Here is a 17028-nt window from a genome sequence, read left to right as displayed (position 1 = left end):
GGTTGTAAGACCACATGTGTCAGTGATTGACACACAGTGGAGTTATTCGGTGGCAGAGAACTGTGACATGTCTCGCTGAGCACAGCTACAGCCACACTCAGATGTAACTCCATGGGGGGCACCTGTCCAGCGCTGGTACCAAGTGCTAATAAGCTTCCAGCAGGTGCAAGAGAGCAGTTGACAGGCGGTGACTGCCTGCCAGTTGCCCTATAAAGGGACCTCACCCAAAATAATCATGAAAGACTATTTCAGGCACATGCCTTTCCCTCTCCTGCAGATTTCAACTGCAAAGTTTGGTGAATAGAGCACACAGTTATCTGCTCAACCACTAGATGTGCTGCTAATGTGACTGACTGTTACGTCACATGACCAACATACCAGGTAAAGGAGATGACAAAAGAAATAAACAGCTGAAGAAAACTCCTTGAACAGGCATTGATTATGCATTCTGTTGATCTCCGGAGTGGGGTGTGTAAGGAATTCTAGTCATTAACCTCCCTGGCGTTCTATTAAGATCGCCAGGGCAGCTGCGGGAGGGTTTTTTTTTAATAAAAAAAAAAAACTATTACATGCAGCCAACTGAAAGTTGGCTGCATGAAAGCCCACTAGAGGGCGCTCCCGATGCGTACTTCTGATCGCCTCCGGCAATGAGCGGCACCCTCCGGCGGTAATGGACGAGCTGAGCTCGTCCATACCGCTAAGGAGGTTAATGAAGCTGCTGCCCCATATTGCATTGGGACATTATAATATGGGCTGCACATAGAATGCAGGCTGTGCTTTAACTGGGCCTTATATCATATCTTGTACGTTACATCACATGCAAGGAGCTGCATGTGTAATGTTGGTAAATCAAAGGGGCTGCAAATTAATGAGGTACAAAGAAGAGACTTCACAATGAATGAAGGCACCTAAATGACACGGTGTCACGGAAGAGCCGTGAGACCAGAAATCGCAATCGGTTTCCTGAACCGATTGTCGTTGCATTGCCAAATCAAGATTTTATGTCTAAGGGGGTCTTCTTTTGGAAATCTAGCTTTCATAGCTGCTAGAGGAAGTCTTTTCATGAAGCCTTGTGTCTGTGACTGTCTCAAGGTTTTGTTTAATTAGCAAGGAACAAAATACAATTTGGTGAGCCCCTAGCAAAGTGAGCTTCCCTCACAGCAAGGGCTCAGACTCACCGGAGCCATGTAGACAGCTTAGAAATACATGGAGTTTATGATTTTTAGCCTGTTTAAGGAATACTGTTCACATGAGAGGTATGAAAGTTATCTCATTCTGCTGGTCCGGATCTGGTGAATATTTCAATATTAAATTGAGGCCACTGACATATTCAGAACCCGAGGTATTCCGCTACTTCATAACCGGGCACGCGAAAGCACCCAAGTTTGATGTCATATGAACTGGCATATTCTGAGGAATATGAATCTGGTACTGTTATGTGTGTGTAGGAAGCGTTAGCTGAGATATGAAAACTGTCATATTTGCTGGGCACTAAACCCACCCAGGAGGTTAACTGCACCCTGTCCAGCCCCTGGGCTGAACCTGAGACTCCACCCAAAATTGTGGTTTATTCAAAAGTGTTTGCCAGGGCCTCCTCCTTCATTCCTCAAATTCCATCTTCATGTGAGCCTGCCGCTGCTTTGAGGAAGAGTGGCGGCCATCTTGTCTGAACTTTGGCTCCTGAACTGAAACAAAGAACTGCACGTGTTTTCCCAGAAAGGACATATTTCCACATATTATTTATTTTTTATACTGCGCCACGATTGTCTCCATAATTGTTGATTTTAATGATTTTCTGTATATATTAATTATTTATATTGCATTTATAATAAAGACTTTATAAAAAGTCATTTTATCTGTTCAGCTACACCTGCTATTCAGCCGCACAAACTGAACTCTAGCTTCAGAAGGGTCGCTACTATTGTTGATAGTGTGTTTTAACCGTTTTATTTGCAGGCCTAGAGTCATTCAGTCAGTGGGATTCTCTGTCCCATGGTAACAGAGATGGTGGCAGCCTAGTATTTTGTGTTTAATAGATCGCACGCCTCCGTCTGGTCTGTCTGCTGCCAAAATTCCAGCAGTTTCTGTGCACCGAATGCGACCACAGATTGCATGGTCTGTGTGCTGAAACCCATTGGAAGGCATTGTGTGGTCCGGCCACTAGGGGGCGTGTGACACACGGTACAAAGAATGGGGCTAATACAAGGGGTATGACATGTAAAGGGGTCCATGGCATGGGGTTTGAACATGCCATTATGTTCTAGACATGGAGGGAAATATAGAAGAGGAATAATATCAGGACACAGAAACACAGTTATGTTTTCAGTCTAGAAACTGATATACGGGAAAACCTACACAGTATGAGACACATGGACATTAGGCTTAGTTGAACAATACTGACCCATTGATGGTTTCTGCCACAAAACAGACAGGAATATGCTCGCCTACATTTTTTTTCATTGGTGTCCATTCCACAGTTACACTTCGTGTGTAGGCTCGAGTTTGCTGTGTAACTTTCTTAGTCATACCAGGAGGTCCACTGACTTTAAAGTCTGCAATGCTGCAAAGGAGAGAAAACTGTTTTAACCCCCAAAATAAAAAGCTGAAATATGCAGTTCATTTATTTGTTATGCTTTGTCCCCATAATGCAGGGATGTCAAGCTCCAGTCCTCAAGGGCCGAGGTCCTCACACATTTTTGGTGCAGCTCAAATTGATTGATGGGACTGAATCAGGAAAGGTGTGGTTTACCAAGCAGAGCACATGGCTCAGTTTCTCAGCTCATTCTAAACTCAGGCATGGCTATGGCCCTCAAGGACTGGAGTTGTTTACCAAGTAGGACACGTTTATCCATTTCTTAGTCCATCCTAAACACTGCCATGGATATGGCCCTCAAGGACTGGCGTTCAACACCTGTGCCCTAATGACTCTTCCGATCATCTCCAAACCAAGAACTATCTCTGACCACATACTGTATATCTGCAAAGTGACCAGTCCCACCCTGTTGTCAGTGTGGTGAGCTAGGGAGCCATGTAACCAGCAGCAAAGAATCCAATAAGCACTACAGTTACTAGTCTGTCAATCTTTCTGGTGTACTCTATTGAAGACTTGGGGGGCATTTTAGACACCACACCCTACCTGTGCATACACTACCTGCTGACAACAGTCCAGAGATGGTTTTCTATTTTAAAGTAAAAATTTGTTTTAGATATTAAATTGTTTAAATTCTTTATTGTAGCATATTCCGAAATATGGGTGTTGCACTCCATACACCGATCATAAATATTTGAATGAATTAATTGTACTGGTAAAGGCAGGATGAGTGGGAGCTACCCATTTACAGGTGAAAATAGATAGTGTTATTAATTAGCAGGGGCTGGATACATCATCCAGCCACTGCTAATTAATAACACTATCTATTTTCTGGTTAAGGGCTCTTCCTCTGACACACGAGACCTAGGTTTGGATCTCAGCTTTTCCTGTTCAGTAAGCCACCAACACCTATTCAGTAAGGAGTCCTTGGGCTAGACTTCCTAATACTGCTACTGCCTACTGAGGCCACACTAGTGGCTGCAGATCAAGCGCTTTGAGTCCGCCAGGAGAAAAGCATAGTATAAATGTTATTTGTCTTGTCTCTAAATTCATAACTGGGCCTCCACAGTTCTGCAGATAAGTGACCTTGACCTCTAACTGGTGGATACACTTGTTAGAACTACTAAAATACATTGTACTTCACTTGGAGGATTTCTTGAAAATGTTGTCTTTTCACGAATAAGTAACAGTTCATGTCTAAAAGTGTCTGGGGACCCTATGATTTTTTTGACCTTTTTCTATTTTATATGTGTGTACCCCTAGTCGCACCTTTAGCTTCTCACACGTTCGCCCTACATACTGTTGTCCACAATTACAGCTCATGCAATAGATTACGTACTTGGTATTACATGTTATTATCCATATGACAGACGTGGTCCTTTAAATTAAACCTGCCAAACAAAGTTTGCATGTTCTACAAGGACAGAAACCATCCTTCTGCCATGGTTGAAGGATTCTTTTAGGTGTCCTGACAACTTGGTGCCAACAGAGATTTTACATTATTTGCCCTTCTGAATATGAATTTAGGTTTATCAGGTATAGTGGGTGCTAACTGGACATCAGTTTTGAGTATACCCCATTGTCTTCTAACTACCTTTTCTAGCTCTTTGTGCTGTTGACTGAATCCAGTGATGAACTGAAAATTCATCCCATCTCTGTTCCCGGGAGACCTATGGAACACCTCTTCTCTCGTCAACCCAGCTACTTACATTTTTACTTACTTACAGGGCTCGCTACATGATAGCCGCTGCTCAGCAGCATCCCCCCGCCCGCTTCGATCGCCTTCGGCGATCTCCGATCAGGAAATCCCGTTCAAAGAACGGGATTTCCTGGAGGGCTTCCCCCGTCGCCATGGCGACGGGGCGGGATGACGTCACCGACGTCAGCGACGTCGGGACGTCATTGGGACTCCAGATCCACTCCTCGGCGCTGCCTGGCACTGATTGGCCAGGCAGCGCACGGGGTCTGGGGGGGGGGGGGGGCGCCGCAACGAATAGCGGTGATCGGGCGCGCGGCGGCGGCGGCGATCGGGGTGCTGGCGCAGCTAGCAAAGTGCTAGCTGCGTCCAGCAAAACATTTTTTATTTAAATCGGCCCAGCAGGGCCTGAGCGGCACCCTCCAGCGGCTTACCCCGTCTCACACACGGGGTTACCGCTAAGGAGGTTAAGAGCTGGTGAGTGATAACCCAAAATGGCCATTTTTGCTGGTTGTGTAATGTTTATGCATATGAATATCAAGTGCAAACTGTTTGGTTTTGGTTTTACAGTAGAGAGCACATATAGACTTAGAGCAGGATCATCCTCAGAATCATCCACCAGGCAACCTAGGCAGGTGCCTGGGGCATAGTGATTGGGAGGGGCTCCACCCGCCCACCCGCCACCTTCTCTGACCTCTCTCTCTACTTCAGCTTACTAAAAGGACCACAAAGGGTTTGGCATCTCTACTACTTTGCCTAGGGCCCCATTACACCATAATCCAGCTCTGGGACTCATACACTAGCAATAACCTAGTATTGCTTGCGGCTTATCCTTGTCCCTAGATCTTGGAGTGACCATCACCCTGGTTTATGCGGACTGTTTCCATATGATATACTGGGGCTTTATTTTATTTCTATAAGTGAGCGCTAATATATCCCATAAACAGTTCATGTATAGACATATAGTCATGTGTACTTTTTACAATTGCTTGATATGTACGGTATCTTATGTAGGTCTTACCTTTCATACACAGCGCTAGCTGATAGGTAGAGCTGAAATGTTTTATCAGCATGAGCCAACAGTTTTTCTCCATGAAGGGGAGTTGGGGGAAGAAATTTTGGTCTATAGTCTCCAAAGGTGCAGGAAGGAGCTGAATTAGTCACTGTATTGATTAAACAATAATATTAATAGCAAACCAAACAGTTTCTTGCCAGTGTAACTATTACATCAGCATTACTTCTTCAAGAGTCTAGATTCAAAACGTACCTTAGCAACTTCAACAAGTAAGTTTAACATTTAAAGCGGACCTGAACTCAGAACTCCTCTCTGCTCTAAAAGATACACAACAACATAATAACCTTTAAACAAAAAACATTTCTTTGTTACAGCGGATACAAATCCTAAAATAAATCTGCATAGATTCTACTTCCTGATTCATGGAAGCAGACATATTGTCTACAGCCTGTGCTTTTAAATGGGCTTATCTGCCATAGGCAATCATGTGACACAGGGGAAAATCAAATTACAACTTGTGATTAGACACAAATGAGAGAGAATTAGACAGGCTAAACTCTCTAAATACATACAGGGTGCATTTCTTTATGTTTTCCTTCTGTCCTGTGCAAGAGTTCAGGTCCACTTTAACCATGGCAACTTTCGGGGGTTAAAAGTTGGGTCAGGCTAGGATCTTCCACTGGTATGGTTTTGGTAAAGAAGGCATTTGCAACCGACAACCAGGCATAGAAGCTTTCCATCCAATTTCCTAGAGTTAATACAATAGCTCATATACTTAAACAGCGTTTAAAGGAGAACTGTAGAGAGAGGTGTATGGAGGCTGCCATATTTATTTCTATTTAAGCAATACCAGTTACCTGGCTATCTTGCTGATCCTCTGCCTCTAATACTTTCAGCAATAGACCCTGAACAAGCATGCAGCAGATCATGTTTTTCTGACAATTTTGACAGATATGACAAGAGTAGCTGCATGCTTGTTTCTGGTGTGATTCGGCCACTATTTCAGCTAAATAGATCAGCAGGGCTGGCAGGCAACTGGTATCGCTTAAAAGGAAATAAATATGGCAGCCTCCATATACCTCTCACTACAGTTCTCCTGTAAGGCCATTGTCCAGCGAAAATCGTTAGTGTCATGCCGTGTTTGTGTCCATTTGTGCCACAGAAGTCCTTGTTCTAGTTTTGGATAAAGTAAATATTTCTATAAAGGTCAAAAGTTCACCCAGAGTTAGGGTTAGGATATAGCTCAAAAACTTAAAGAGATGGAACACTTATTTCTGTGGCACAAGTGCGGCACTAACCAACCATACTGGCTTCAAGTCTGTAAGCTGTTGCTATTATCTTCAAAATGAAAGGAGCACAATGCTTAATTTTTGCAGCACCAATAGGTACAAACACTACATGAACCTCAATGTCAGGGGTGCTGCCTGGCCCAGGTGAACCAAGCAGCCACTTGGCGCCTCACCCACAGCAGGACCGCCCTGTCTGTGACTTGTATGGCTGCCGCTGCCTTGCGTACGTTAAAAAGGGGCGCTGGGAAAAAAGGGCGCGGGGTTTTAAACGATAAGCATGGATAACGTTTAAAAATGTATTGTACTGTATTTCGTTTAAAATTAATGTTTTATAAAGTTATAAATCATTAAATAATGTGCATTAAATCGGCAATTGTAAAAACGTTAATCTTTCGTTTAAATAGTGAAACGTATAATAACGTTTAAAAAAAAAATTACTAAGTAACCCTCCCTGTACCTACCCCTAACCCCTAGACCCCCCTGTTGATGCCTAAACCTAAGACCCTCCCCTGTTGGTGCCTAAGTAACCCTCCCTGTACCTACCCCTAACCCCTAGACCCCCCTGTTAGTGCCTAAACCTAAGACCCCCCTGCTGTCGCCTAAACCTAAGACCCCCCTGTTGGTTCCTAAAGCTAAGACCCCCTGTTGGTGCCTAAACCTAAGACCCCCTGTTGGTGCCTAAACCTAAGACCCCCTGTTGGTGCCTAAACCTAAGACCCCCCTGTTGGTGCCTAAACCTAAGACCCCCCTGTTGGTGCCTAAACCTAAGACCCCCCCTGTTGGTGCCTAAACCTAAGACCCCCCTTTTGGTGCCTAAACCTAAGACCCCCCTGTTGGTGCCTAAACCTAAGACCCTCCTTAGTGCTCACTGTATTGTGTGTAGAATAATGTTTTAAAAACAGTAAGGGATAAAATATATTACAATTTACATTACGTACTGATCGCTTTGTTTCGTGAATAATAATGTTTTACAAACAGTAAGGGATAACATTTAAAATAATGTTTTATTGAAATAAGAAACGTAAATCATCACAAGCAGTTATAAAACATGAAAAATCTTCGGGCGCCGTTGGAAAACGTTATTATTCTCGGGCGCCCTTTTTTCCTGTTCGGCGCCCAGTAAACGATAATTATTATAGGAGTGAATGGCGGCGCCCGATTTGTCCACTAGCCTCCTGCGCCCTTTTTTACTGTTACCCCGCTGCCTTTGTGTCACTCACACACAGACCTTAGATCAGGTGCAATATGAACAGAAAGGAAAGCAGCGCAGTGACCACTGCAATTGTGGAAGTGAGGTCATTACTCATTTCCTGCACTTGAAGTGTGCAGCATGGTTACTGTGCGCTCCTCTCCACGCTTTCTGTCGACTCGCCACTGATCTGCAGGTCTATGAGTGCTGGGGAGTGGGAGGCAGCAGGAAGCTATATACCATTACTGACACCAATGCCCTATACGGAGCAATATAGAGTTTAAGCTTCAGTATACTAGTCAGGGGTGTAACTAGGAGTCACCAGGCCCCCCTGCAAGAATTAGAGTTCCCCCCCCCCCCGGGTGCCCGCTTAGGTCCATTTGGCTCAGGCTCTCCCCTCAGCGCTCCCCTCCTGCATCTATCACTGGCAGCGGCAACAGGCAGGATGTGCATTGCTCTCCCCTCATGCTGCGACCCCTCCTGCCCCCCCCCCCCCCCATGGCCCTGAGCGGCCCCACGGGTGCAGGGGCTGCATCCCCTATTGTTACACCCCTGATACTAGTAATACTGGCCATGCAAATATACATTTTAATACATTTAGCTATCAATTTTTAAAAAGAATCCTAAGTGTAAGTTTTAAAAATATCAAGCAGTCTCATCAAAAAGAACCAAAATAATAAACTGTTCTTAACTGAACAGCTCAATTTGACATAGATGCAATTTTGTATTGAATCAAAAGTTTTCTCGATTAAACGCAGGTGAAATCTTAATGGCCAGCAGTAGCCCCTATGATCAACAAACATCAGAGATAAAATTCTACAGCGATTTTCTGTTGAAAATGCTCTTGTTAAGGGAATAACAACCAGCTACAGATCTCTGTGAATTTCCATTTAAAACGGAATCACTGGGGAGTCAACACTCAGTATAGAAATGCATTTGCAGCAAAAAATAAATAAATCACTTGGAATAATTTGTTATGGTGCTCACACTATTATCAGAAGTCATGTTGTCCACAATTTGGGACACCAGGAATGGATGAATATATGGGGCCCCATGAAAAATTTGACCCATGATTTGTACATATTCCTCTGCTTGTATGGAACAGATCTGGGGGTAAACAACAGATGGTAAACTATAAATCATAACAACTGTGACAGAGTGTCAAAGTGTCTGTCAGAAAATATGGTGGATTATGTATATGTTGCTCCCAGATTCCAGCATTTGATATTTTAATGAGGAACTGTAACCAAAGATTGAACTTCATCCCAATCAGTAGATGATACCCCCTTTCCTATGAGAAATATTTACCTTTTCTTGAATAGATCGTCAGGGGAATCTGAATGGCAGATATTGTGGTGAAACCCCTCCCACAGTGGGATGTCAGGACCTAGGCCCTGACAGTTTCCTGTTTGTGAATCGCATTGCAATGTGGGAAATAATGGCTGTTTCCAACTGCCAAACAGCCAGTATCTGCCTCTGTGCTTATGTATATCTATAAAAAAAACAACCTTTTAGCTTATTACATTGTTAGTGGGTGTGGTTATAGATAATGGCAGTTGGTGCTGTCTGTTTTTTTTCATGTCTGCCAGTAGTAAAGATGATTACGTGTAGGTTGACTGTGGATCAAACAATATGAACACATTACATACCGAATATAATTTGTTTCTTCATCTCTTCCTTTTTTTTACTTTGTAATTTATTGATTTATTTTTTTCCTCTTTTCACTAAAGTTCCTCTTTAAATGGCCCCAGGAAAGGACTTGCTCATTCTCTCCCCCCCCCCCCCCCCTTTTTTTTTTTTACACAAAACCAACTTATGGTACTGGAGCAAGTTAGGGAAGAGGTGGGTTTCCTGCCCACCCAGATCTATATCCAGGTTTTCTACCTGTCCAGATTGGGGACAGGTATGGTATTTCAGGCCAGCTAGCCTGAGGACTGAGAGAAGGAGAAGGAGTTCTCCACTTTGTTTGCCATGAAATTCTTTTCATATAAATTTGCCTAATTTTTTTAGAGATTGGTATCTATATTTTATTAGTCTTTGTATTATTTAGTTTAGGCTGCTAGTTAGGTGTCAGGCAGCCTTAGTTCATTTTTCCGTTTGTTATTTTGATTGAATACAAATATACAGTGGGTTGCAAAAGTATTCGGCCCCCTTGAAGTTTTCCACATTTTGTCATATTACTGCCACAAACATGAATCAATTTTATTGGAATTCCACATGAAAGACCAACACAAAGTGGTGTACACGTGAGAAGTGGAACGAAATTCATACATGATTTCAAACATTTTTTACAAATAAATAACTGCAAAGTTGGGTGTGCGTAATTATTCGGCCCCCTTTGATCTGAGTGCAGTCAGTTGCCTATAGACATTGCCTGATGAGTGCTAATGACTAAATAGAGTGCACCTGTGTGTAATCTAATGTCAGTACAAATACAGCTGCTCTGAGAGGGCCTCAGAGGTTGTCTAAGAGAATATTGGGAGCAACAACACTGTGAAGTCCAAAGAACACACAAGACAGGTCAGGGATCAAATTATTGAGAAATTTAAAGCAGGCTTAGGCTACAGAAAGATTTCCAAAGCCTTAAACATCCCACGGAGCACTGTTCAAGCGATCATTCAGAAATGGAAGAAGTATGGCACAACTGTACACCTACCAAGACAAGGCCATCCACCTAAACTCACAGGCCGAACAAGGAGAGCGCTGCTCAGAAATGCAGTCAAGAGGCCCATGGTGACTCTGGATGAGCTGCAGAGATCTACTGCTCAGGTGAGAGACTCTGTCCATAGGACAACTATTAGTCATGCACTGTACAAAATTGGCCTTTATGGAAGAGTGGCAAGAAGAAAGGAATTGTTAACAGAAAGCATAAGAAGTCCCGTTTGCAGTTTGCCACAAGCCATGTGGGGGACACAGCAACCATGTGGAAGAAGGTGCTCTGGTCAGATGAGACCAAAATAGAACTTTTTGGCCAAAATGCAAAATGCTATGTGTGGCAAAAAACGAACACTGCATATCACTCTGAACACACCCTCCCACTGTCAAATATGGTGGTAGCAGCATCATGCTCGGGGGGTGCATCTCTTCAGCAGGGACAGGGAAGCTGGTCAGAGTTGATGAGAAGATGGATGGAGCCAAATACAGGGCAAACTTGGGAGAAAACCTCTTGGAGACTGCAAAAGACTTGAGACTGGGGCGGAGGTTCACCTTCCAGCAGGACAATGACCCTAAACATAAAGCCGTGGCAACAATGGAATGGTTTAAAACAAAACATATCTATGTGTTAGAATGGCCCAGTCAAAGTCCAGATCTAAATCCAATCGAGAATCTGTGGCAAGTTCTGAAAACTGCTGTTCACAAACACTGTCCATCTAATCTGACTGAGCTGGAGCTGTTTTGCGAAGAAGAATGGGCAAGGATTTCAGTCTCTAGATGTGCAAAGCTGGTAGAGACATACCCTAAAAGACTGGCAGCTGTAATTGAAGCAAAAGGTGGTTCTACAAAGTATTGACTCAGGGGGCCGAATAATTACACACACCCCACTTTGCAGTTATTTATTTGTAAAAATTTTTTGGAATGATGTAGGATTTTCGATCCACTTCTCACATGTATACCACTTTGTATTGGTCTTTCACGTGGAATTCCAATAAAATGGATGCATATTTGTGGCAGTAATGTGACAAAATGTGGAAAACTTCAAGGGAGCCGAATACTTTTGTAGCCCACTTTATTTAAACTGCAGGCAGCAGACTGTTTGAAGGGGTTTTGTGGGGAGTTTTGAAAACCAAAAACAAATAACTGCCCCTAACCGGTTGCTTCTACCGGCCCCCTGCAGCTGTCATGTGCTCGCGCCGACTTCTACGATACGCCGTTCCCCGCCGCCGTCACCGGTCAATTATTCGTCTAACTAGACCAATACAATTGCGGCTGTGGCCACTCACATCCTCGCTCCCGCTCGTGTCTCTGGGAGCTTACTGCGCAGCGAGGACGCTCGTGGCCGCATCCGCAGTTGTAATCGTCTAGTCAGATGAATAATTAAGCGGTGACGGCAGCGGGGAACGGCAGATCGTAGAGGACGGTGTGGGCACATGACGGCTGCAGGGTAGGCGGTAGAAGATCCAAGTAAGTGTTCATCTTTCTTTTCAAAACCCCCCACAGAACCCCTTTAAGGCTCAGATCACATTGAGCTGGGATGTGTTTCCACCGCAGGAAACCCATTTGCTGACTGAAAAATCATGCAGGTCAGATTTTTGCGTTGCACTTACTGTAAAGGATCAAACAGATCCGTTCTGGTCTGGCATTGTAAACTAATATTATCAATGCCATAAAATCCATCCACTGTCAGATTTTGGCAAATGGGGCATTTTGTGTTCCACAGTGCACTGAGCCTAAAAGTGACTCACTTGCTGAGACACCTGTTTTCTGTTCTGCTGACCCCTTGTGAAAGTGGGAAACAACAACTCACACTACCTAAAGAGGGAACAATGGCAGTGCAACAATTCAGTGGTTACTACCTTGGATCTTATCTGCTTTCGGACCGTGTTGGTTGAAATCTACGTCCTGCAGGTGGCTGTGCGGCTCTGACAGGATGTAGATTGTAACTTATCCGTCGTGCACTCCGGCGTTGCTCTCTCCCCTCCACAGTTAACTCGCCCTGCCATCTATATGACGGCAGAACTCTGTGAGCCGGTCAGGAGACGATTTCATTGACTCCTGACTGCGTGATTACTGTGAACAAATTTCATTGGCTATCATTGATGGACAGGGTCAGGAGCCAATGAAAGCAGCTTCTGACCAGTGCACAGAACTCTTCCATCATAGTGACAGCAGAGCGAGGGGCCTGCGGCAATGAGATAACTGCGTGACCGGCGAGAGCAGCAGGTATGTGCGCCTATAGGTCAGTAAGCACCATTTTGAAGTACCAGAAGTCTCTGGTCCTTAAGGGACTCTGAGGAGTAAAAATAAACTAAATTGGTACTTACCTGTAGAGATGGCCCAGCCTTAGAAAACTCATGGAGAAGCACATGATCAGTTTGATCAGCTAATAGATTTGTAATGCTGGGAATACACGGTTCGTTTTTGCCTTCGTTTAAACCTTCGATTCGTTCGGTAAACGAATCGAGTGTTGAAAACGTATGTGAAAATAGTCATAATCTCATTATAGTTTCGATTAATAGACCCCAAAAACGAACGACTAGTGATCGAACATGTTTGATATTATCTCTCTTTATCCATCTAATCGAGCCATTGGTAGGCTTGATGGCTGTTCAGATCGATTATATATTCGTTTATGCTAGTCCGTCCCTGTAAAAAGGGATTTTCGTTTCGTTTCTTTGCAGCCTTCGATCATTGGAAAAACGAAACCATCAGAATCGAAAAAAAAAAACGAAACCGTGGGTGGTGATATTAACCGTATGACCGATTATTTCGGGATCGAAAAGGACAAAAGGCACAATCGAAACGAAGGTTTAAACGAAGGCAAAAACGAACCGTGTATTCCCAGCATAAGACTCTGATTTGCTGTGATGACTTCCTGGTTTAACACATGATCATGACCAGCAAATTAGAGCCTTTTAAATCTATCAGCTGATCAAACTGATCATGTGCTTCTCCATGAGTTCTTCAAGGCTGGGCTATCCCATACCCCAGGCTTTCTCCAGCCCACCATTCCAGCCCACCATAGGTCCGGAGGTCCCCCGGCGTCCTCCTGGCTCTTCTCCCGGTCCCGCTGCCGAATACAGCCCCAGCGACACCCGGTCCGGGTGTCGGGCTCCCACTTCCTTATCGGTGACGCTGCGCGTCATCACGCCGGCCGCTGCGCGTCATCACGCCGGCCGGCGTGGCAGAACTGCGCATGCGCGGCGGTTTCGCGCATGCGCTGTACTGTCACGCTGGCTGGTGTGATGACACGCAGCTCCCGACCTACGGTGGGCTGGAGAAAGCCCCAGGTAAGTACCAATTTCCTTTATTTTTACTGCTCAGAGTCCCTTTAAAAGGAAACCAGAGCTGTTCTAAAGAAAACGTTTTATACATACCTGGGGGTTCCTCCAGCCCCATACGCACGGATCACTCCCACGTCCTCAGTCTTCCTGCAGCTCCGATACAGGGACACGTCACTTCAGCCAGTTGGACCAGTCTATGCAGGAGAAGTCCACTCTCTACGTATATATCCAGCGGCTGCTGAAGAGATACACAAACAGCGCACTTCACTTACGTCAGACTAGCTCCGACTGACTGAAGTGCTGTGACCCGGTACCGAAGCTGCGGGAAGACTGAGGATGGTGGCGTGGGAGTGATCCATGCGTATGGGCGTATGCAGGGGCGTCTCACCCACCAGGCAAGAATAGGCGGTTGCCTGGGGCGACATGAGGTAGTCAGGTGCATTTCCCCGCTGCTGCTACCGAGACCATGTTTTTAAAAAAAAAAATACACTATAACCTCCCGACTCCGGTGCTCGGCACTCTACCCCATGTGCTCAGCAGTGCCTCCACCTCCATAGACACCCCCTCCTTCTCCCCAGCCAATAGAGCAATTAATACTGCTCTTCTCCGCCAGGCTCCTCCTTTAAAGCCGCGCCCCTTCTTCTCAGTAGCCACATGGGTAAAGTGTTTACCTCGTGTGGCCCAGCCTTTAACTCCGCCCCCTGCCAGTCAAACCAGGAGCCAGCAGCCAGCCAGCTTATGCCCCAGATACTCTGACCCCCTACCTTTGTCACTGGCTGCACACAGAAACTGGAGCAAGACAGCCAGGGGACAGATGCAGTCACAGAGAGAAGAATGTGATGTGTCCGTGTTGGAGCCCCGCCCCCCCGCACAAGACATCAACACAGCTCCGGGAGCCAGGGAGTTTCTGCTCCAGAGATGATATAGCTGCATGCACAGGCAGAAGAGGAGGTATGCTGAGCACACTTTCTGTCCTGTATGCAGACTCCCATTACTGTTATAACTGGTAGATTGTGCCCTGCTCTTTTGATTCTAGTTTTCTTTAAAAGCTGGATAGGCTGTAGGCTGGTAAAGCTGTAAACATGTGCTTTAGTGCAGTCTCTACCTCACCCCTCTCTGTTCCTTTGCCCTCTCTTCCATCTTATGCTGTCTCTTTCCTTTCTTCTCTCTGTTCCTCTGGACTCTCTTCCATCTTATGCTGTCTCTCCCCTCTGTTCCTCTGCCCCCTCTTCCATCTTATGCTGTCTCTCCCTCCCCCCTCTCTGTTCCTCTGCCCCCTCTTCCATCTTATGCTGTCCCTTTCCTTTCCCCTCTCTGTTCCTCTGGACTCTCTTCCATCTTATGATGTCTTTCCCTCTTCCCTCTCTGTTCCTCTGCCCCCTCTTCCATCTTATGTTGTCTCTTTCCTTTCCCCTCTCTGTTCCTCTGGACTCTTCCATCTTATGCTGTCTCTCCCTCCCCCCTCTCTGTTCCTCTGCACTCTCTTCCATCTGTTGCTGTCTCTCCCCTCTGTTCCTCTGCACTCTCTTCCATCTGATGCTGTCTCTCCCTCCCCCTCTTTTTTTCCTCTGCTCCCCCTCTTCTCTTTCCCTCTGCCCGGATTACGTGTATTTTCTGGTGAAACGCTTCCGTGTTACGATTATTTTCTGACATAACGTTTCCCCATTACAATTATTTTCTGGTGAAACGATTCCACATTACGATTTTCTGACAAAACGCTGCTGCCTTACGATTGAATTCTGGTGAAAAAATGCTGCTGCAATAAGTGTATTTTCTGGTGAAACACTGCCACATTACGATTATTCTCTGGTGAAACGATTCTGAATTACGATTATGCGGGGGCGCCACAGGTTTTCTCGCCTGGAGTAACAAAATGGCTAGAGGCACCCCTGGGCGTATGTATAAAACGTTTTCTTTAGAACAGCTCTGGTACACTTTAAGGGGCCAGAGACTGCTGGTACGCAAGGGGTTAAAGAGTAAGTTTATTTATAGTATATTATAAATTTGCTAAGTAAAACTCCACATTTTTAACACAGAATGTTATAAGTAATAATATTTGTTACCAAGTGTGCTTCCTTGCAGAGATCTGAAATCCCCTGTCTGCCCATGGTTTACACTTACCAACAATGCAGCAGCACAGTGGCTGATGCTGGCTTCCTCTGGATCTCTCTCCCTTACATACTCCCCAGCACTGATTTTCCAAGCATTAGGGCCCATTCACACTTGAGCGGGAATCGCGCTATTCCCGCTCAAGGCAAACCGCTAGCGTTTTTTTAAAAAACCGCTGCAGCATGTAACACATAACAGTGTTCTCACTGCCGCGTTTGCGGTTAGCGCTAACTGCAAATGTGTTACATGCAGCGGTTTGCCGGCGATTCACGATTAGCGTTTAGCGATCGCGATTAGCATGCATAGCACCGCTAATCGCGATCGTGCCAAAACCGCTGCGTGTCCAGTGAATTTTCCGCGTTAATCGCAGGAAAATCAGTCCCGCATTTGCGATTTTAGATGTGAACGGGGCCTTACTGAAACAGCTGATGACTCCTTTAAGGCTGAATCACATGTAGTGATTGCAGATTTGACATTGCAATTCTTTTGGCGATTGCACTTTGCAAATCTCATTTGAAGAGAAACGCATATGCCATCAGCCATCAGGTTTCTTTCATGAAAAACAGGGTCACTGCTGAACTTTCGCCTCCCCCCCTCTCCTTAGGGGATGACAGATGAGTGCCAAATGCAACTGGTAGCGCCATAGTATGTCAGCCTCGGCTCTTGACTTTTGGACATTATCCCCCCCATCCTTCTAGAACCTGTATGAGCCAAAATCAATTCCGAGTACAACCCCCTGTTTGTATTTGGCAAAATAAATGATTCTGATTCTAATATGCAATTGCCCTCAAAATGCTGAATGCAGCACCTTTGCGATTTATACAAATTTATACAAACACTGCAGTGATCATGGTCCCATAGCGATACATTGTCACAGCTCTTTGCTGACTGTCAGCAATCAGCAAAGTGCTCAAATGCTCCTGAAAAGCCCCCCCCCCCCCCCCCCCCCCGGGGTGAAACAGTTCTAATCAGCCATCTGCATGTCAGGTCTGAACTAGGCATAAACAGGAAAGAAGTGAGCTGCAGTGAGATCTGTGCAGGCTGATAACCAGATTGTTTTCCTTAGTTGCATGGTCACTGTACAATAGTTAATGAGATACAAATAGTAGTGCCTGTATGCACACTAAATGCAAACTGTATTCAGTCTTGAACTGGGCTAATCAAATGCAATTCCTGACAATTTTGTTTGGCCCAATGC

The 17028-nt window shown here is 45.1% G+C and overlaps 1 protein-coding gene across 1 annotated transcript in view; it reads right to left on the bottom strand.

Moving 5' to 3' along the window:
* LOC137538772 (uncharacterized) overlaps positions 1-17028 on the bottom strand; it is a 64370-nt gene that overhangs the window by 25978 nt on the left and 21364 nt on the right. Inside the window, exons 5-6 of the mRNA XM_068261085.1 lie at positions 5308-5449; positions 2402-2560 (exon numbers count right to left, since the gene is read on the bottom strand). Coding sequence (XP_068117186.1) covers positions 2402-2560; positions 5308-5449 — 301 coding nt within the window. The remainder of the gene's footprint in view (positions 1-2401; positions 2561-5307; positions 5450-17028) is intronic.

Source organism: Hyperolius riggenbachi, chromosome 11, assembly GCF_040937935.1.
Source record: "Hyperolius riggenbachi isolate aHypRig1 chromosome 11, aHypRig1.pri, whole genome shotgun sequence".
Lineage (NCBI taxonomy): Eukaryota > Metazoa > Chordata > Amphibia > Anura > Hyperoliidae > Hyperolius > Hyperolius riggenbachi.
The sequence above is the reverse complement of the archived record's forward strand: the minus strand, read 5'-3'. Positions and strand labels throughout refer to the sequence as shown.